The sequence below is a fragment of the Bufo bufo genome, chromosome 5, assembly GCF_905171765.1.
Source record: "Bufo bufo chromosome 5, aBufBuf1.1, whole genome shotgun sequence".
Taxonomy (NCBI): domain Eukaryota; kingdom Metazoa; phylum Chordata; class Amphibia; order Anura; family Bufonidae; genus Bufo; species Bufo bufo.
In genome coordinates, this window is record NC_053393.1 from 78,196,313 (window position 1) to 78,217,694 (window position 21,382).

The 21,382-nt window shown below is 42.5% G+C and overlaps 1 protein-coding gene across 4 annotated transcripts in view; it reads right to left on the reverse strand.

Moving 5' to 3' along the window:
* VPS13B (vacuolar protein sorting 13 homolog B) overlaps positions 1-21,382 on the reverse strand; it is a 1,020,896-nt gene that overhangs the window by 170,373 nt on the left and 829,141 nt on the right. For all 4 annotated transcript variants that reach the window (XM_040432419.1, XM_040432415.1, XM_040432418.1 and 1 more), the window contains exons 38-39: positions 19,229-19,439; positions 14,075-14,259 (exon numbers count right to left, since the gene is read on the reverse strand). In XM_040432419.1, coding sequence (XP_040288353.1) covers positions 14,075-14,259; positions 19,229-19,439 — 396 coding nt within the window. The remainder of the gene's footprint in view (positions 1-14,074; positions 14,260-19,228; positions 19,440-21,382) is intronic.

A 21,382-nucleotide genomic window follows, 5' to 3' on the forward strand; every position in this document is an offset into this window, starting at 1 on the left:
CCTAATTTGAACCCAGTTTACTAAGGATCCACAGAGTTCTGTATTCACTTTCAATTATTTATTTTACCTATATAGTACCGACATATACTGCAGGCATTTCAAACATTATCATTGCTTCCTGTCCCCAATGGGGCTCACAGTCTAAGTTCCCTATCAGTATGTTTGTAATGCCGGAGAACCCGGAGGAAACCCACACAAACATGGAGAGAACATACAAACTCCATGCAGATGTTGTCCTTGGTCAGATTTGAACATAGGACTCCAACTAACCAATGAGCCCCTGTGCTCCTCATCCAATGGCTGAAAATAATCAGATCCCACAGAAGCTCTAAGTCTCAAGGTTGTAAAGCACAGTTTCTGCTGGTGGTTTTCACAATTGTTTCACTTTCCTTTTACACAAGGAGGCGATGACAGCTCTGCGCACAACGTCTGTGCATTTCCAGTTAAACAGTAGTCACAGGATACCCTGTGGAGTCCGGATTTTTTGCAGCAGACCACACTCTGCGGCCATCAAGACATTGGTTTTGCAAATTTTTGAAAAATAAATACATCTCAAAACTACAATATCATCTACTATCTAATAAAACGATGTCCAAGTAAAGGGAAAAAAGGGGAAATCTATATATCAGCTCATAGAAGCCACAAAATCTCCTCCTTTGTAATATTGGAACCAGTTGCGAAACCACAAGAATTCAAGTGCAGGAAATCATGATTTTATAACATTTTAGTATGATCTACTCCTGGGAACAAGAGCTAACCGAATGTGATTTCTGTTCAGGAAACATTCCAGGGTATACTGTAGCTGCTGTACATTGAAACGCAGGGTACAGCTGCAGCCATTTCACCTGTACTGCCCCTCTGGTATTCTGGCTTACTGTCTTGCATCAAGACTGCCTTCCTGTCCGGAAAGCCCTCTAAGTACAAACAAGAATCCTAGCCCAGGTTTTATTTTCCCTTGGTATTTTAACATGGTAATCTAAGAGCCCTGAGAAACACTTTTTTAACCTTTTCAATGAAATATGTAACTCTTTCTTTATTACAGTCTTGTGTTTTTCTAGTTTCTGTCCCTCATTTCTAGAATAATTATAATAATAATAACATAAAACGTGACCCGTAGTTTATCAGATGATCGGACCCGATGTAAGTGGAGCAAGTCACAGGTGTGCGATGTAAAACTGACAATTTTGCTATATAATCTCTAAATCTCATTTCAGAAAAAAAAAAAGATGAACAGTTATAAGGTTACACAGCGGGTTATACATATACTACAGGGTTTACAGCGGAGGAGTTCCATAAAGGGAAATGTATCATCAGAAAAGTACATATCGTTTCCCCCCTCTCCCCCCTTCTTTCCTTGTTACCCACCTTTCTACCCCTCCTACCCTTTGTCTCTCCCATATTCATCCTTTTATTTCAGTGCTATACTGTATAATTTCTTCTTTGATACAAATGAAAAGTTTTGATAGCACCATTGTATGAAAATGCTATTACCAATATAATTGTCATTTACATACCTGTCAAAGTGAATTTAACTATGACACATGTCTATTTTTTTTTTTTGCATTTTTTCAAAATAAAGAAAATTTACAAGAAAAGTACATATCGTATTATTTCAGATTTTTCTTCTAAACTTTTTTTGTATCGTTTTTGATGCTTATTTTTATGAGACTATCTACATACAATTATCTAGAAGTCATCCAGTTTCCACACTGATCACTAAAACATGTTTTATCAGTTAACTTGCTGTACAGACTGGGAAAGAATGAGCAGAGCCATCTCATTATTACTAAAGGACATCTGTCAGTAGATTTGTACCTATGACACTGGCTGACCTGTTACATGTGCGCTTGGCAGCTGAAGGTGTCTGTGTTGGTCCCATGTTCATATGTGCCTGCATTGCTGAGAGAAATTATGTTTTAATATATGCAAATGAGCCTCTAGGAGCAACAGGGGCGTTGCCATTACACCTAGAGGCTCTGCTCTCTCTGCAACTGCTGCGCCCTCTGCACTTTGATTGACAGGGCCAGGCAGTAAAATGTCGAAGTGAAGAGGGTGTGACAGTTGCAGAGAGAGCAGAGCCTCTAGGTGAAATGGCAATGCCCCCTGTTGCTCCTATAGGCTCATTTGCATATATAAAACATAATTTTTCTCAGCAATGTGGACACATATGAACATGGGACCAACACAGACACCTTCAGCTGCCAAGTGCACATGTAACAGGTCAGCCGGTGTCATAAGTTCAAATGACAGATGCCGTTCAAAGGGGGTTTAATTACAGCAAATACACAAGAGCATACAGCATGTACAGCTTAGATGTGGATGTCACATACTGCAATATCAAGGAAACAAATCGGTGGTAAAGTCAACTGCTTTCTGACAACAGACTAGGAGTTGTTGCAGATATGCCCTTTTTCTGCAATGTGTGGATAGGGTTTTATAACTCCACTTTCTTGCACTACACTAAAGTTTGCGTTGCAATGTTTTCTGGAAAGCTTCTATGTGTGAATGTGACCCAATAATGGACATATGTGAACTATGATTCCTCCTGAATTAATTTGCACAGTCAAAAAACTGTGCCACAACGAAGCAAAACGAACAATCAAAATCGGAAATCATACAAAGCACTCGCATATAGACTGCATAAAATCTTTAGGCTAAAGCCACGCTGCCGCCATTAGTACTCTGTGTAATGTATGGAAAAAAACATTTTCTAGAGATGCAAGAAAGTTCAGATTCCATTTCTTATCTGACAGATTGAACATTTAGATTTTACAACCAAGAAAGATAAATCCCAAAGGAAAACATTAGACAAATCAGCAGCAAACTCTGCACATGGAGACACTAAACAGGCGTAATCAGCTCCAACCGAGGTGCCACTATCTAAACAACCTAAGTTACGGTACTTAGGTAAAATGATTAGATTTACTAAATGTGCACTAAGTTCCTCATCTCTGAAAATCTGGAGATGTGTTACATTCTATTGATATTTTGTTTTGGAATTTAGCCCAATTGGGTAATTATTTCACCATCCAAAAGCAACAGAAGTGTTTTTCAGTTACTGAATCTGAGGACATTTTTTACAAGTTTATTTTTCTAGTTAAAATCTTGGTTTTACTTGAAAGAAAACAAACATTGTGTGAACAAGGCCTAAAAAAAAAACGCTTGAAGATTTACCCACAAAAATTATTCTGCTTTCTAATGAAACTTGGGCTGCTTATTATAAATCTCACTTTTAGTGTCGATCGCGAACATTCTAATCGCAAATTTTTATTGCGAATATCGGCACTTTGAGAATTCGCGAAGATGTAGAATATAGTGCTATATATTCGTAATCACGAATATTCTAGATTTTTTTTTCATCAGTAACCTCCCTTCTTGCTTGTGGGCCAATGAGAAGGCTGCAATATCTTTGTCAGAGCTTAGCAACATCCCTAGTAACCAATAGGAAAGTTGCCTACCCCTTACTATATAAGAACCTCCCCAGCAGCCATTTTCTGTAGTTTTTTTGCAGTTCTGAGAGAGAGAGCAGTGTCATTGCTGTGCTCTGTGCTTTCATCTGGATCCTATTCCTTATCCAATTACATTAAGATAATTAGATAGCTCATATAAAATACAGATAGTCAGTGTAGGTTAGATAGTGATATAGTGTAGGTGATAGGTTCCAGTGCAGGGTGTTAGGTAGTGTGATAGGAATTACGGTTTCTCCGCTGTCCATACATACATACTACAGACGTAGTGCTGTGATGTCACAACAATACTTAGCGCACCAATCAGTAATATCTACTCAGACATGATAAAATGTGAAGTTGCATGTATTGCGCAAAAATATGCGTATCATTAGTGCCGATTTGAGCAATAGCGAAAATAATGAGTGGAGATCACGAATTCTAGAGCTCGCAAATTTATTGCGAATATTATGCGAAAAATTCGCAAAAATGAATATTGCCTATGCCACTCATCACTACTTACTTTTAGGTGGCCCCGGAACCAAAAGAGTTTTCTATGATATCAGTAGTAGCGTTGAGTGAAGGGAGCTTCGGATGCTTCATCCGAAGTCACTTCGTTCAAAACTTCGGAATAATACTGTACAGAATAATGTATGGGCTCCGATGAGCCGTAGTTCGTTATTTGCGAAGACGCACGTGACTTTGCTGAATAATTTTCGGCAATTGATTTTTAAAGTGAAAAACCACTTTAAAACTTGAAACCAAACTCCGCTTTGGTTCTGACTGGTATCTTGGAGCCAAAGCAGAGTTCGGTTTAAAGTGGTTTTCCGCTTTAAAAATCAGCTACCGAAGTTATTCAACAAAGTCATGCGTGACTTTGTGAATAACTAACTTCGGCTCATCGGAGCCCATACATTCTAATACTGTACGGAGACGGATCTCCGTACAGTATTATTCCGAAGTTTGGAACTAAGCGACTTCAGATGAAGCGTCCGAAGCTCCAGGGGCGGATTGGCCATAAACCCTACTGGGAAATATCCCGGTGGGCTGATGTCCAGGGGGCCACCCAAGCTCTCCTAATGGCTGCAGGCTAGGTACATAATGATCTGATGCTCAATGGCCACAGTTATTTTCCTGAACTCCTCAGGACGATGATACAGTTGAAAACAGTGGAGAGGGTGGCAGTATATCGTGCTGCACTGTGGTATTATGATTCTGCAGCGCTGGTACTTTATATTACACTATGGTATTGCAGGCCCTGTCTGCTTCTGTTGTCTCTGTCTACTTACGCATGTTGCCCTGCCTTCTAGCAATTTAGTCCCGCCTACAACATGGGGCCACTTTTACGTTTTTTTCCGGGGCCACTTTTACGTTTTTTTCCGGGGCCACTTTTACGTTTTTTTCCAGGGCCACTTTTAAGTTGCCAATCCGCCCCTGCGAAGCTCGCTTCGCTCATCACTAATCAGTAGCAATAAGTCAGAGCAACTGGACTTTTCTCTTGTAAGATGTTTTGGTAGTCAACCGATTGGCTTTCTTTATTAGAATGACTTGTACAAGGAATCTCCAGCATTAAATAATGGTGATTCGTGCTTCAGTCTGCATAATGTTTATCAAAATCAACATGAGGTCAAGGACCTCATGGTGCTAAGAATCTCAAGGACCTCGGAGTTGTGCTGTCTCTCTCTTACTCCACCTGCGAATGCATAAATAAATTGAGAACTGGGTGTTACTATTTCCCTGGTCATTGGGGTGTGCCCCAACCAAGTCAAGCTGTCAGCATTGACTGGATAATGTCAGATCCTGTAAGGACACACCCAAATGACGAGACAAAAGTCAATACCCAGCTGTCAATTGATTCAGACCTTTGCAGCAGAAATAACGGGAGGAACGTCACAATGTAGAGTTCTAAGAAAAGATGCTCCAAAATTATTTTATGGGGAACGTAAGTAGTTACTAAAACAGACTTGTCAGAAGAGGGGACAGATATTCTTTCATTATAACAATAAAGTTTGTTATTAGGGACACATTATAATTGTTTTACTTGTGCTACAAAAACTCGCTACCATCTTTTCCAAAGGTAAGACCCCATTAATAATAGGCATGTGTAACCTCGATTTCAACCTGACTACGTCTACCTTTCATGTGGACAATGTGCTGGGGGTCCACATCTGCCTCTTATTCACTATACATAGGTACAAGTCCCGATCACCCTGCCAAACAACTTCAGCCGGGAGCACCCGTCATGAGCAGGAGAATACATTTCCATGATGCGAAGTTCCCTGGCAGGTGCACCTCAGCTTGAAGGCTGAATAATGATGTGGACACCTGTCTCCTACATTACATTGTGGTCTTTAAATCCAGCCGTCCAGCGGTGGTGAAGCCTTTGAGTTCACACAGCCTGTAATACGGATCTATGGTCTGAAACCTACTGAGCCCAATGCCCTGTAGGGCTTCAGCTGAATGTAATGATACCTTTCACTTAGCGATCCATGGCTTCATTTTGGAGAAACAGTACTTTTAATAAATATGCAAATCAGCAGTTAAGTGCACAGGGGGCAGGCCCAAGCCATTCTGTGCACCTTTGGGGTACGGCCACACGGTCAGTTTTTCTGATGCAGTTTCGGAAGCCAAAACCAGGAGTGAACTCAAAAAAGAGAACTCGTATCTGTCCTTTACATTCTCTCCTTTTATGATCCATTGTGAGTTTGGCTTCCAAACCTGCCTGCAGAAACCTGACCGTGTGGCCATATCCTTACTCCTCCATCTTCTTCTGCCAGCCCCTCCCTCTCTTTCATGATTGACAGGGCCAGTTGTACCTACAGGAACCATTAGACTCTTTTTGATATTGGTTAACTTTTTTTTTTCCTTTTTGAGAGTTTATTATATTACTGCATCGGGTGTGGTTTGTGTTCGGTGCCCCTGGCGTGTAAGGACATTATTGTCCCTTGAATACCTCGTTTTAGTTGGGACGGTCTTCCGAATATTCTCATGTGGGTGATCTTCTCACATTTATAAGGTTGGGGCTCATGAGTGGTACTTATGCACTTGCACATATTAATCACTTCTTTATTAAGGCTATTTATTCCACATGTAATATGTATCAACTTTTTAATATAGTTCACTGCAAATTTAATATCCAGTTTGGTGGCATTCAATAAGAGCATGTGTAGACAAACTCAGTTTTTTTTTATAGTATTAATGTCCATACTATAACTATCAGTCTTCAAATGGTTAACAGCAAGCACCAGCACTTTATTAGAGGTCATCTGTCAGCAGATTTGTACCTATAACACTGGCTGACCTGTTACATGTGCGCTTGGCAGCTGAAGGCATCTGTGTTGGTCCCATGTACATATGTGCCTGCATTGCTGAGAAAAAGGATGTTTTATTATATGCAAATGAGCTTCTAGGAGCAACGGGGGCGTTGCCGTTACACCTAGAGGCTTCGCTCTCTTTGTAACTGCTGCGTCCTCTACACTTTGATTGACAGGACCAGGTGTGATGACGTTTTTACTACCTGCCCATGTCAATCACAGCGGAGAGGGGGCAGCAGTTACAAAGAGAGCAGAGCCTCTAGGTGTAATGGTAACGCCCCCATTGCTCCTAGAGGCTCATTTGCATATAATAAAACATAATTTTTCTCTGCAGACAGAAAAGAGCTTCTAGGTGTAATGACAATGCCCCCATCGCTCCTAGTCAGTTGAATATATGAAAACATTTTTCTCAGCAATGCGGGCACCTATGAACATGGGACCAACACAGATGCCTTCAGCTGCCAAGTGCACATGTAACAGGTCAGCCGGTGTCATAGGTACAAAACTGCCTACAGATGCCCTTTACGTGTCAACTGAGTACTTGTGCCAACTATTGTAATTGTGATGATGGTCAGTTGTTATCTGGCGCTGCACTGTGGATTAATGGGATATATAGTTCAAGTATATTTTGGGACCTATCAGCAGGGCACAGATGCAATACTCACCTCTTTACTACGTGTGCTGTACGCAGGCGTGATACCTCTCAACCTGTATTACAGTACAAATATAGACATTTGAAGAGATATACTTTAAGGACATGGATCGCATTGACTTTAGACGCCCGCACTGTTATAGATGAATTAAAGCTGTGTTTGATCAACTTGATGTAGTTATCGCCATACTCTTCAGCAACTCTGTACGTTTTTCTCCCTCTGTCCAATGAAATTGCTTGTTTATATATTTTATCTCTTGTGCATATTGTATCATTATATGCTCATCATGTTTGTAGCTATTGTGTGGTACTTTTAGTATATTTAAAGTCCACAATTGCGGCATGCATTCTGGTAGTCTGTTCCAGTAGAGGACAGAACATCTGAATTACTGTGTACAGCTTGGTCGGATCCCATTGGGGCTCGCTGGATCTCATTCACTATAATAGGGTCTGTTAGGTTTCCTGCATGAATTTTGCCAGACAAAAAACCTGCATACGGAGGAAACCATCTAAGACCAATCTTTTCTCCTTCATGGGATGTTATATATATATATATATATATATATATATATATATATATAAATTTTAAACAGGCTCAGAACAATGTAAAAAATTAAAACAGTGTAAGCGATGCTGCTGCCAACCATGTGCTTCAGACTGTTCTGTCCTGGAGCCTGTCAGTGTCCTGCTGACTGGCTCTTGCCTAGGGCTCTGTCAGCTATGTGAGCTGGGAAAACATGGTCACACAGATGCAGGCAGCTGCAAAATGATGGATGATGGGGGCCCTACAGCGGCATCGGGAAGGCAGGTCCCTGGGAAAAAGAGGATAAGGGCTGGCCTGCTTCTGTACCCAGAAGTCCTCTCAGCCTCCTGATTCATCTACAAAAATAAAATTGGGTAGTTTTTTAAATAAGCATTCGATTGGCACATACCTAACCTTCATTACCAAGACGGTTTACTACAATTGATGTGCAATCATAATGCAATTGATGTGCAACTGAAATGTACCATTACTCCAGGCAAAGTTCTCTTAAAATTAGGATCGCCAGCTAGTTTGTTTGCTACAGCCACTGGTTTAATTACTGAAGACTTTTACATTGCTGCAGCCACTTATTGAGGACCTTGATATTGTTTTTACATTGCCTCTTATCTTAAAAAAAAATTATGGATTTTTTTATTTTAATTCTTTTATATTCATACTACTATTTATTGTTTATTAGTTCAAACATTATTTCCTTCCTTTGGGAAGTACACATATCCACTGTACATCCGCAATATTTTATGTACTAAATACTTTATGTACTATGTATTATTAAACTACTTATTTTATTTACAAGCGTCCGCGTGATTGCAAATATTGAGTGTCTGTCTACACTATTTCTTTTTCAAGTAAGGCTACTTTCACACTAGCGTTCGGGGCTCCACTTGTAAGCTCTGTTTGAAGGCTCTCACAAGCGGCCCCGAACGGATCCGTCCAGCCCTAATGCATTCTGAGTGGATGCGGATCCGCTCAGAATGCATCAGTCTGGGAGCGTTCAGGTGTCCGCCTGGCAAACGGATCCGTCCAGACTTACAATGTAAGTCAATGGGGACGGATCCGTTTGAAATTGACACTATATGGCTCAATTTTCAAACGGATCCGTCCCCCATTGACTTTCAATGTAAAGTCTGGACGGATCCGTCTGAAGCTACTTTCACACTTAGAATTTTTTCTACAATATAATGCAGACGGATCCGCTCTGAACGCTAGTGTGAAAGTAGCCTAAGCCACACCGTTTTTATTATGGATGCAAAGACAGTTTTTTTAATTTTTATTTTACACCATTCTAAGTTTATTTTAACAAGATTTACTCTGCTGTACAACCCCTTAAACTTCAAATATGTCTCCAAGGACAATTCATGCCTCCCTTACAAATGACACTGTATCAAGAGATGTGTTTAAAGAGGACCTGTCACCCCAAAATGCAGTGCAAACTGAAAGCAGCATGTTATAGAGCAGGAGGAGCTGAGAAGACTGATATATGGTTTTGTGGGCAAAGATTCTGTAAAACTTGCATTTATACATTTATAATTCAGCTTTTTTTTCACCTCCTGTGAACAGCTATCGGTACAGGAGGGAAGGGTTATCAGTGAATGATAGCACTGTGTGTATAAAGGTGGGTTTACACATCCCGATGTAACAGCCGATTGTCGGGAAGGAAGACAAGACAGTCGGCTGCTTGTTCAGTGGAGGTGAAGCTCTGCATTTACATGCACCGATCTCCTTCACAATATGAGGCTTAAGGGATGGCTATTGCGATCGCTCGTCCCCATACAGAATCATTGCTTCTGGTCAGCAGATCGCTGTTTAGACAGCACGATCCGCTGCCCAGAAACCATGATCAGTGGTGCCTGCATGAATGACGCAATCACCTGATAAATGAGCATTTTGCTTGTTCATCGGGTGGTCGGCGGCACCTTTACATGGGGGAATGAGTGTTTGCAGGACTGTTAATTCCCATTAATCTGCCTGAATATCGGGCAGTATAAAATCCACCTATAGTGTGCATACAGAGACAGCTGTCAGTCACTGACAACACCTCCTCCCTGTACCAATAGCTGTCCACAGGAGGTGAAAAAAGTAGAGATATAATTGTATAAGTTACAGGTCCGACTGAATCTTTTCCCACAAAACTATACATCAATCTGCTCAGCTCCTCCTGCTCTATAACCTACTGCCTGCAGACTGCACTGCATTTCCTGGTGACAGGTTCCCTTTAAACCTATATATCTCATTCATGATCTGTGGAACATCATGTATGGTCCATCAAATTCTAAGATCCGCCCAGATGGTATGGTGAGTGAAGATAATCTCATCAGGGCGTTCCAGCGCTGATTTCCAGCAGGACATTTTCATACACAGAAGAACGCATACAGCTGTGCAAACAAACAAACATCGCCTTGTTCCAAAGCATCTCGATGTGGTGTGATACATCACAAATAGGAACGAGCATCAGATTGGGACTAATACACTGAAATATTCGCTGGAAGTCAGGCCCGAATGGAGGATGGAAATTAGACATTGTTTGAGATAAGAAGCTACCAAGACGTGGAAGCTTCTCGAGAAAACATCTGTTTATGGTTTACAAAAGGAAATCTGAAGAACATGGGAAAAACATGAGCAAAAAAAAGTATCAGCAGTGATACAGGGGATCCTACATCCCGGACCACTTATGTCCTTGCCTGTTTCCCAGTCTTACTTTCTTTTGTCGGACTGACCAGTTACACCTTCAACCCTGAACACACATTTTTCTGACAATAGTAACACCCAGTTTTCAATTTAGTCATACATTTCCGGTAGGAATAAAAGAGGAACTGTACAATGCAGAGTTCCAAGAAACAATGTTCAAGCACGGTTATCTTATGAGAAATGCAAGTATTCACTGAAACAATCATGTCGAGATTGCTGAAAGATCCTCTTTAAAGCACTTGTGCACTTTTTCAACACAATTTTGTAATGCCTCCAATGCCACAGGTTTTCCCCCCCCCAAATTTTGCTTAAAGGGTCGTGCAAGAATGGGGGCGGAGGCAGTTTGGCAAACCCCCCCAACTTGGCCGGACCTGTAATGGAAGCATACTTACCTGCTTCCCGGCGCTGGCTCCCCCTCCTTCTCCTGCAGGCCTGTGATGCTCCGCTGGGCTCTCTCACTGTAAACATCTGATTTGACATCACCGCAGCGGCACTGACCGGATCCCCTTGCATCTTGTCACCATTTGTCATGATGTAAGGGGAAATGGTCACCGCCGTGGAGGAAGCCCTACAGAGCATCGCAGGCCTGCAGGAGAAGAAGCGAGGAGCCAGCGCCGGGAAGTCATCTTCCCCTTACAGGTCTGACCAAGTTGGGGGGGTAGCCAAAAAAAACTCCATCCTTGCGCAACCTTTTTAATTTATATTCATTCATTTTCTTGCCAACCATGTTTATTGTTAGTTTATTGTTAGTTGTTTTGCTTTAGATCACTTTTGTGCTTTTTAACCTTTTAATCCCGCATAATTTTTTTTTCTACAGTATATAATATTAACTTGCAGCCAGTGTTAGGAATCCCTGCAGTAACTGGTCTTATCTGGAGCATATAATTATTTTATGACTTGATCATCCATCTAGTTGCATCCCAGGTTTCACTCGGTGTACAGTACATCTGTTCTGATTTAGTAATGTCCTTGATCCATATAAGATGTGCTTCCTTCCAATGACGTTATCTCATCTCCTAATCATAATAGGAGCTTCTTGGAAAAGCACACATGAAATACAATTTATAACCTGATTATCTGACCTTCCACTGACACGTTGTACCTCTGTTCATGAACAGAAACAGGTCACATCCACTTCTAATTTTCTATTTCCTGCTGTACCCAACTTCGTTCATTTTTCTAACCACTTGTTATCACCTGCTTGTATTAAAGGGGTTGTCTGAGATAAAGAAAAATCTCTGGTAATCCCTAAAACTGCTTAAAAGGAAAAAAATGCGCTATACTCAACTGTTTGTCCAGCGACTGGCTGTATTGGTCATGTGTCGAATCCAAGTACGTCACAGATACCGGACCAGCACCGCCATCAACGGTGCAGGAAAAATGGGTGAGTATACCATCTTTTTTCATTTTAACCAGTTCAAAACCCTGCTTTTTAACCCTGCTCCGTCATATTGTTTTTTTGTGCATTTTTGAAAGCCATTTGGTTCGCAAATAACTTTTGTGTCTTTTCTGGTAATTGGTAATTTTGAAGTTATTTTTATTTTATTTTTTATACCCAAGAAAAAAAAGGAAAATATAATTAGCACTTTTTCAATTTTTTAAAAGCACAAAATGCAACTAACATTTTTAATTATGTCCCAGTAGTTTTAATATATGGGGGGGACAAAGTTTAAACCACCTTAGGGGGGCATTTAACATTATTTTTTTTTATTGCTGATTTCTTCTGTAACTGGGGATGACATATTTATATGGGGAGACATAGCTTACGGTTGCTGTGGGTGAGGCTCGAAGCTGCGGTGTATCATGTACTATTTTAAAAAATATAGTTTTATTTTTGTCTTTTTTCTTTGTACCCCCCAATAAGGTCATACGCCACCTTTGTGGGGCATTTAACATTATTTTTTTTATTGCTGATTTCTTCTGTAACTGGGGCTGACATATTAGGAGGAATACACGCCCCTGAGGTTGCAATTAGTCTGTGGAACCTCACTGCAGAGCTGATCTCGGTTTGCAAAGACCCAGCAGCTCATGCACATACCTGTATACACAGCACTCATTGTGAGTACAGTGATGAAACACAGACAGTAAAAAGAAATGTCGTAGCTTTCTCTATGGGAAGCCCAGTTGTAAGTGACCGCAGTTGCACACTCTCCATGCAGCTGCATGGACGTTTAGGTACATCCTTACAAAGTTAGGGCTCATGCACACAGCCGTTGCCCGACCGTAGCCGTATTGCGGGCCGCCTACAGGGGGTCCGCAATACACGGGCACCGGCCGTGTGCATCCTGCATCACGGACCCATTCACTTCAATGGGTCCGCAATCTGGGAGATGCGGAATGGACGCACGGATCGGAAGCCCACGGAAGCACTACGGAGTGCTTCCGTGGGTTTACTGTACGTGCCTTCTCACCTCAAAAAAGTAGTGCATGCACTGCTTTTTTGCGGTGCGGACCTTCAGTCCATCTGCGATCCACAGCATGGAGCCCATACGTTCATGGGCATGAGCCCTTAAATGTGGATTACCTGGGAGTAAATAGTTAATTAGCGGTCTGCACATGGTTAGGCAACTGTAAAAGTTGTTCGAGAATTTTAATAAACCCCCTCAGAAACCCTTTTAAAGGGGTTGGCCCGTCTGGGACATTGATGGCATATCACTAGGATATGCCATCAATGTTAGATAGGTGTGGGTCCCACTTCTGGAACCTTCTCCTATCTGGAGAATGGGAACCTCGAAGTAAAGGAAAGCACAATGCGAATGTGTGGCATGCTCTCCATTCACTGCTATGGGGGATCCGAAAATAGCCAAGTGGAAATAGCTGAGCTGGCGTTCGGCTATTTTGGGAACTCCCAAAGTGGTCACCAGAAGGTGGCTGTGCATGCGCAGCTGCTCTATGTTCACTTTGAGGGTCCCGTTCTGGAGATAGGAAGGAACCAAAGATGTGGAAATGTATTTTATGCAATCTACATGTAATAAGGTCCTGGTAGAAAATAAAAACGGAGAAAACTTGCAAGTTGTTACATGTAAGGCACAATCACTTAAAGGGGTTTTCTGAGACTTAAACACTCAGTATCTGATCGGTGGGGGTCCGACTCTCAGGACCCCAGCCGATCAGATGTTTGAAAAGGCACCAGAGTTCGCAGTAGAGCCGTGGCCTTCTCGCAGTTTCCCTAGGTCTTGACGTCATGTTCAAGTGCAATACCAAGCACAGCCTCTATACAATGTACGGCGCTGTGCTTGGTGAGCTGTGAGAAGGCGGCAGTGTTACTGCAAGCGCCTGTGCCTTCTCAAACAGCTGATCGGTGGGTGTCCTGGGTGTCAGACCCCCACCAATCAGATACTGATGACCTATCCGCTGTATTTAAATCTCAGAAAACCTTTTTAAAGGAACATTATTTATGGCATTATACTATACTCGATATCCAGGCACAAACCTGCAATACGTCTCCCAAGTCAGCAGTACTAATATCAGGATCTTCAGTTGTGTTGAAAGGCACAGGGGTAATTCGCACTAATGTCAAGACTCTTGGCTCTGGATATTTCCAAAGCATCATCCCAGGATTGTCTTCTGTCTCATTGTAAAATACCACTTCAAAAGCATTAGGCATCTTCTGAGCATCTATCGCACACAAAAAAATGTAATGAGCAAAGCTTAAACCATGACAGAGCAGAAGACATAATAAGACATCAATACAATTAACCACTTGTGTGTGGGAATGAATATATCTGTTACAGATCAGTAAGTGTGGATCCACTGTGCCAACTAACCGGTATGGATCTGGGCTAAACCGTAAGGACGTTGTCCTGGTCTTCACTGCAGGGAAGCAACTGGACCTCTACCTTCTGGGATAGCCCAGGTGTCGTTGGCAGCTGACCCACTGGGGTCAGGTTCTGTTGCAAGCACAAAAAGATCAGGACACAAAAATCGCAGGAAAACCGTCTGTATAGTCTGAACAGTTACTAAGACTTTATTGCAGGTTTCTAGGATCCATACAGCACAATTGAAGAGTAAATGGTGGGAAACACAGGATAACAGGTGACAGTGATGATACATATGTGGCAGACAGACAAGGTTAACTTAAACACAGACAAGAGAAAATGGCAGTGCTGGAACACACAGGCAGGGCAGGCACGAGCTGGAGCATAGACAGTAACAAACGCAGGATAAACGCAGGTAAAACACAACAGCACAAAACTATTAGAACACCTTTATTGGGAACCTAAAGCTCAGGCACACTCCAATTGGAGAAGGTGCCCTTAGATACCCAGAGACCCCTAGCCGTTGGTTGGGGATGGATTTGGAAGCGCGTACACTGGCCCTAAGGAGACAGAGAATGAAGCACAAGAGGAAGGTAGCAGCATGGTGAGCAGCACAGGTATCTGGGGCTTCTGTCACCCCACTAAACAGTTATTATTTTTTTTGGTTACTTTTAATCCCTATACTGCGATTTATGCATACATACTGTAATTCATCATTTTGGTTCAGCAGATTATGTTAAAAACGTACTTTTAAAATATGAAAATTACCTTGCTACCAGCAAGTAGGGCGGCTACTTGCTGGTAGCAGCCGCATCCTCCTATCCTAAAGACGCCCCCTCCGCATGTTGATTGACAGGGCCAGCGGACGGGATCTTTCTCTGCTGGCCCTGTCTGCTATCAAGATCTCGCGCCTGCGCCGTACCTGTCTTCAGTCGGCGCAGGCGCACTGAGAGGTGGACGCTCGCTCGGTCGCTCCATCCTCAATGCGCCTGTGCCGATGACATCACATCTACACCCGGCGCAGGCGCATTCAGGAAGGAGCGGCCGAGCGAGCGTCCCCCTTCTCAATGCGCCTGCGCCGGGTGTAGATGTGATGTCATCGGCGCAGGCGCATTGAGGATGGAGCGGCCGAGCGAGCGTCCGCCTCTCAGTGTGCCTGCGCCGACTGAAGACAGGTACGGCGCAGGCGCCAGATTTTGAATGCAAACAGGGCCAGCAGAGAGAGATCCCGTCCGCTGGCCCTGTCAATCAACATGCGGAGGGGGCGTCTGTAGGATAGGAGGATGCGGCTGCTACCAGCAAGTAGCCGCCCTACTTGCTGGTAGCAAGGTAATTTGCATATTTTAAAAGTAAGTTTTTAACATAATCTGCTAAACCAAAATGATTAATTACAGTATGTATAGGGATTATAAGTAACCAAAAAAAAACAAAACTGTTTAGTGGGATGACAGAAGCCCTTTAATGCAGGAGAGAGCAGAGCAGCAACGGACACAGACAGCCAACCTAACAACATTGCAATTTTCAATCAAAGTTGCAGCTTCATGACCTTTGTAGTGTCTGTACCTGTTCACGATTACAATGGGAACAATAGGTTGGTAAATGGTCTTTTTAAAAAGTGGTCACTACTGTGTGTAGCAGTGAAACACTTCTCTAGGACTGATGCAAAAACAAGTGAATATTCTTTCTCTTTAACTCCATAAAATATTACTGCTGTGGCTTGGGCCATTATGGAATCAAACAAAAGAAAAAGCTGGACATGCCTCATCAAAGAATTGTTCTTTCAGCATTAGAAACAGGAGGGCTCTGTTCACACTTAAGGTGGATTTGGATGGCCCGATTGTCAGGCGGATAATTGGGAACGAACGTTCCTGCAAACACTCGTTCCCGAAAATCTGCCACCGATCATTCGATGAACGAGCAAAACACTTGTTTATTGGGGGATCCTGTAGTTTGTGCAGGCACATCAATCATTGTTTCTGGGCAGCAGATGGTGTGGTCTAAACAGTGATTCTGTATGATCACTGGTGATCGCAATAGCCTTCCCTCATGCTCATACTGTGCATGTGAGCGTTTCCTTCCCGACAATCCGCTGCTCATCGGCCCGTCTAAATCCACCTTTAGTTTAGTCATTAAATTCAATCTATAAAAGAGGAAATCCTGCTAGTGTTACATTACAGCTGGTACAGGGTAAGAAACAGGCAGTCAAGCTGAACGCCCCACAGACTGAGGAAAGCAGCTGCAGTTTGTAGGGTGAACACTAGAGGTAAAGCATTGGAAAATTTGAAAAGCAAAAATAAATGCAATTAAAAAGCCTCTATCAGAATGATCATCCCTATTAAACAAGGAATATAGCCTGGTAGGGTTGATCCTGCTGATCTAAACAATATGCTAGTTATCTTTGTAGTTTGCAGCATTCCCTAGATATGAGGATTTTTATCTGTATTCAAATCAGGCAGTTGGACACCAGGGGGGGGGGGGGGGGGGGGGGGGCAGCCCCAAGGGGTGGGCTGTAGCACCAAGGGGTGGGCTGTAGCACTTTGAGCACCATTACAGCTCGACCCCTAATGCTCAGAACACTGCCACACCCCCCTCTTTTATCAACAGGGCTAATAGCCCTGTCTTCTTGTGCCCACACTTTGACTCACTAATACTCATTGGTGGTCCAGCATTAATATTTTATATGGAGTCATTGGTGTCAGTGTGTTTCCTTAGGAATAGAGGATTTTGATAATGTACTGTGGCTTATATGTATGCAATTATTGGTGGCAGTGTAGCCGCTGCAGAGGGGAGCGAGCACTGTGCGGAGAGGAGAGAATACTTATTTTTCATCCTCCCAGCAGCTACCCCCCTCCGATGTAAAGCCTCTGGCATGTCAGTCCACCCAGAAGTGGAGGTGCCGGCAGCTTCACACATAGTGGGGAGCGCAGCTGCCGGCAGGATGGAAAGGTAAGTATTGTCTCCCTCTGTCTTCCCTCTGAGAGCCTCCACAGCCACCAATGATTACATACATATAGGACACAGCACGTTATCAAAATGATCAATTCCCTAGGGTAACACACTGACACCAACAACTCTATATAACTAACACTGGACCACCAATGAGTATTAGTAAGTCACAGCACAGACACCATTAGACCGTTATTAGTCCTGTCAATCAAATAGGAGAGGGAGTATAATGAGAACTAGGGGCGGAGCTGTTGTAGTGCTCCCAGCTCTACAGCCCCCTCCTTGGTGCTCCAACTGCCTGATTTGCATAAGGATAAAATTCCTCACATATTGGCAAGATAAATAAGGTATAGTTTTAATCAGCGTGATCAACCCTACCAGGCAATATACATGGTTTAATAGGGTGGATGATGTCGACAGAGGCTCTTTAATTACACATTATTGTTGATAACAAATTCCAATGCGCCAAAACATTTAGCTAAAGGCAGGGAGGGTTATAAAATAATAAAAGAAGTATTGTATTACACCAACAGATTATCTGACCAATATCTGTGCAATCAGACAAAAGATCTGCGTGTGTGTGTAATGATGTCTGGCCTCAGCTGTTATGTGGGGCAGTCAGGGACCTCCCTGCTGCAATGCTTGGCTACTCGATCCGATCACTGAGGCCACAAGGCTCACGTGAGGCAGTTGGGGACCTCATCGCTGCAGCGCAGAAAATAAGGACCAGCAGGGAGCACCAGAGTAGCGGCACTGGAACAACTGGTGATCGGACAGGTCAGTAAGCTTTATTTAGTTATTTCTGAAAATCCCATGCCTTTACCTAAATTATTGGGGGTCTTAAAAAAACTCCATTAATATCCTCCTCTCTCATTTTTTTTTCTGTCTCAATCAAAACCGTAAGAAGACATTTTCTACATGTGTCCAAGGCAATGAGCCATTTTCTGTTCCTCGTTACAATCCTGTGTGTGGCTGTAATATGACAAACTACAGGAGGAGCTGTCCTTCGTGTTTTCTCTCTCTCTCTGCAACAGGACATAGAACACCAAGACCACCAGGACACCCCTCTCAGCTAGGCCCTGCCCAGTTCAGCCATCTGTCAGGGAGAAACACAACCTAGCAGGAAATTACCATTTGCAAGATGTCTGCAAGATATTCGTTTCAAGAGCATGCAAGTCAGGCTACTTTCACACTAGCTTTTTTTTGCGGATCAGTCATGGATCTGCAAAAAACGCTTCCGTTACAAAAATACAACCGCATGCATCCGTCATGAACGGATCCGGTTTTATTATGTCTTATATAGCCATGACGGATCCGTCATGAACACCATTGTAAGTCAGAGAAAACGGATCCATCCCCATTGACTTACGCTGTGTAGCAGGATGGATCCGTCTTGCTCCGCACCACATCGCGGACAGAAAAACGCTGCTTGCAGCGTTTTTCTGTCCGCGATGGGGACGCAACCAAACGGAACGGAATGCATTTTGGTGCTTTCCGTTTCGTTCAGTTCAGTTTTGTCCCCATTGACAATGAATGGGGACAAAACGGAAGCATTTTCTTCCGCTATTGAGATCCTATGACGGATCTCAATAGCGGAATTGAAAACGCTAGTGTGAAAGTAGCCTAATCCTGGAGATCAACTAAAACTGTAGCCAAGTTTTCTTGGACTTACTTATCATTTGCTTCTAGGTTTAGTGCTCCTTTATTCAAAGTGCTGGCAGGTTCCTTTAAAATGATCATGTTTTAGAATCTAGGAAACAAACTCAAATAGGCACAGAGAATAAACCCAAACCCTATGGAGATGATATTAGAAACCTCTGCAAAGTAGAATGCTATGTATGTAAGGAAAGAAATAGAACATATCTGAGATGTCCTTGACTTACCAGCATCCTGAATGTATTGAAAAAGTCCAGTTCTCAAATCATCAGAGCTGTGCTCTGTCTTACAGGTTGAAGGTCTACTGATCACAGGGGAGAATGGAAGAAGAGGCTGTTCACTGCTCGTGGTGCCCAACCCGGACTCTCTCTTCAGGTAATCCTGGACAAGTTCATTCAAAAGCGTTAAGCAATTCAGGTTCTCCTGACCCCAGAAAACCTGGAAAGAAAACATTATTAGCGATGGAAAGGTAGAAAAACACACAGCTCAATCTGGAAGTTATCTAAACAGCAGTTATTCACGTTGATTAGATATTTTATTTGGCAAGGTCTCCTTCATAGTTCATGAGAAATGTTAAAGAGAGAGAGATAACTTCCTCTGACTAGTGGTCTCGGCACAGTGTTGCTATTGTTTTCAGTCCTGGTTAAAATCAACACCGATAATTTGTCCAGTGAATCAAATGAAATGTCCCGCTGTTAAGCCCAAGACGAGTAGGGTGCCCTCTGTGAAAAATTAAACAAATTCCGCTCCAAAAAGCTTACTTTACATCTCATTTCTTCTTGTGTGTTTTTATAGATCAGTCACAAGTAGAATGCTCCTGCACCATCTCAACCTGCTGATACGTTTTCCAAGACCCTATTAAAGGGGTTTTACAGGCTCCTAAAATTAATGACTTCAGGATATGTCATTAATATTTGATCGGTGAGGGTCCGACACCTCACCCCCCCCCCCCCCCCCCCCACCGATCAGCTGCTACCTGAAGCCTCCAGTGCTAAGGAACCTACCTGCGTGCCATCACCGCCTTGAGAACATGGCCGCTGATGGAGCAGCCTCTATTCACTTACACTAGGTACGGACTGTGCATGAGCCAGGTTCCCTGTCGGTCCCCAGTATAAATGAAAGGCGGTCGCTGATGGAAGGAATCCTCCAGCAGCGGCCATGTTCCTGGCACAGTGCTGGCACGCAGGTCAGAAGACTTCCCTGTGAACATGTATTATGCATCATTAATGGTGACAGTCTGATAATGCTTATTACCAGTTGTTACCACCAAATGTGCAGCTAGTTATACAAACTGGACAACCCCTTTAAAAGGAAATTGTGTAATGCTTCACTTCCCCTGCAGTGGCGCTGCAGGAAAACTGAGCAGTTCTTTCCAGGTTTCCCGTTTCTAATAAAAAGAGACTGTCTAATGAGGACCAGTCTCCAAATGTAATTTCACAAGAAACTTTCGCTTTCATTAGACTAAAAAAAAAACTTAACACTGCAGTTCATACATTGGACCTCTAATTACAGGGATCAGGGCCTAAAATATTATGGAACTGATGTTCAATAGAGTTGTTTCCCTTTCCAAAAATAAAAACTCTGCAAGGAGTTTCAGATCAGCAGTTTGGAAGAAGCCGGTTTTTACACTGAATCACATTTGCAGACTATAGACCGTAGTAAAATGCCATGAGATCTAAGGCCGTTTTCATACAGTCCGTGTTGGTAAGCATTATATAAGTGATTGTGAGCCAAAAGCAGGAGTGGAGGCTACACAGAGATGAGGAAAAGATTGGCACCAATTCTGTGTCTTGGACCCGCACCTGGTTTTGGTGCGAAATCACTGACTGTGTGAAAGGGCTGAATTACACCAATAGATTATCTGACAGATATTTTTGACTAATCAATGGTCAGATGTCCAATTACACACACCAATCTGTTGTTATACACACTAACTATTGGTCTGATTGGACAGATATTGCTCAGATAATCTGTTGGTGTAATACAGGCCTAAGGGTGGCTTTATAGGATTTGATAAGGTGTCTGACTCAACAATTTTCATTAGTCGATCAGGATCATCTCAACACGTAAAGTGATAACTACAGTTGTGTTCAAAATAATAGCAGTGTATTTAAAAAAGTGAATAAAGCTCAAAATCCTTCTAATAGCTTTTATTTCCATGCACACAAATGCATTGGGAACACTACACATTCTATTCCAAATCAAAACATGAAGAAAAATATATAAAATGTGTGTTGTTCCTCTAAAAGAAATGAAGAAAAGTAAATATTTGACTGTTCAAAAAAATAGCAGTGTTTGTATTCTTCTTTACAAACTCAAGCATTCACTATATAAACTGAAAAAAGTTTGAAGATTTTGCTTTCCTTTGAATCATTGAACTT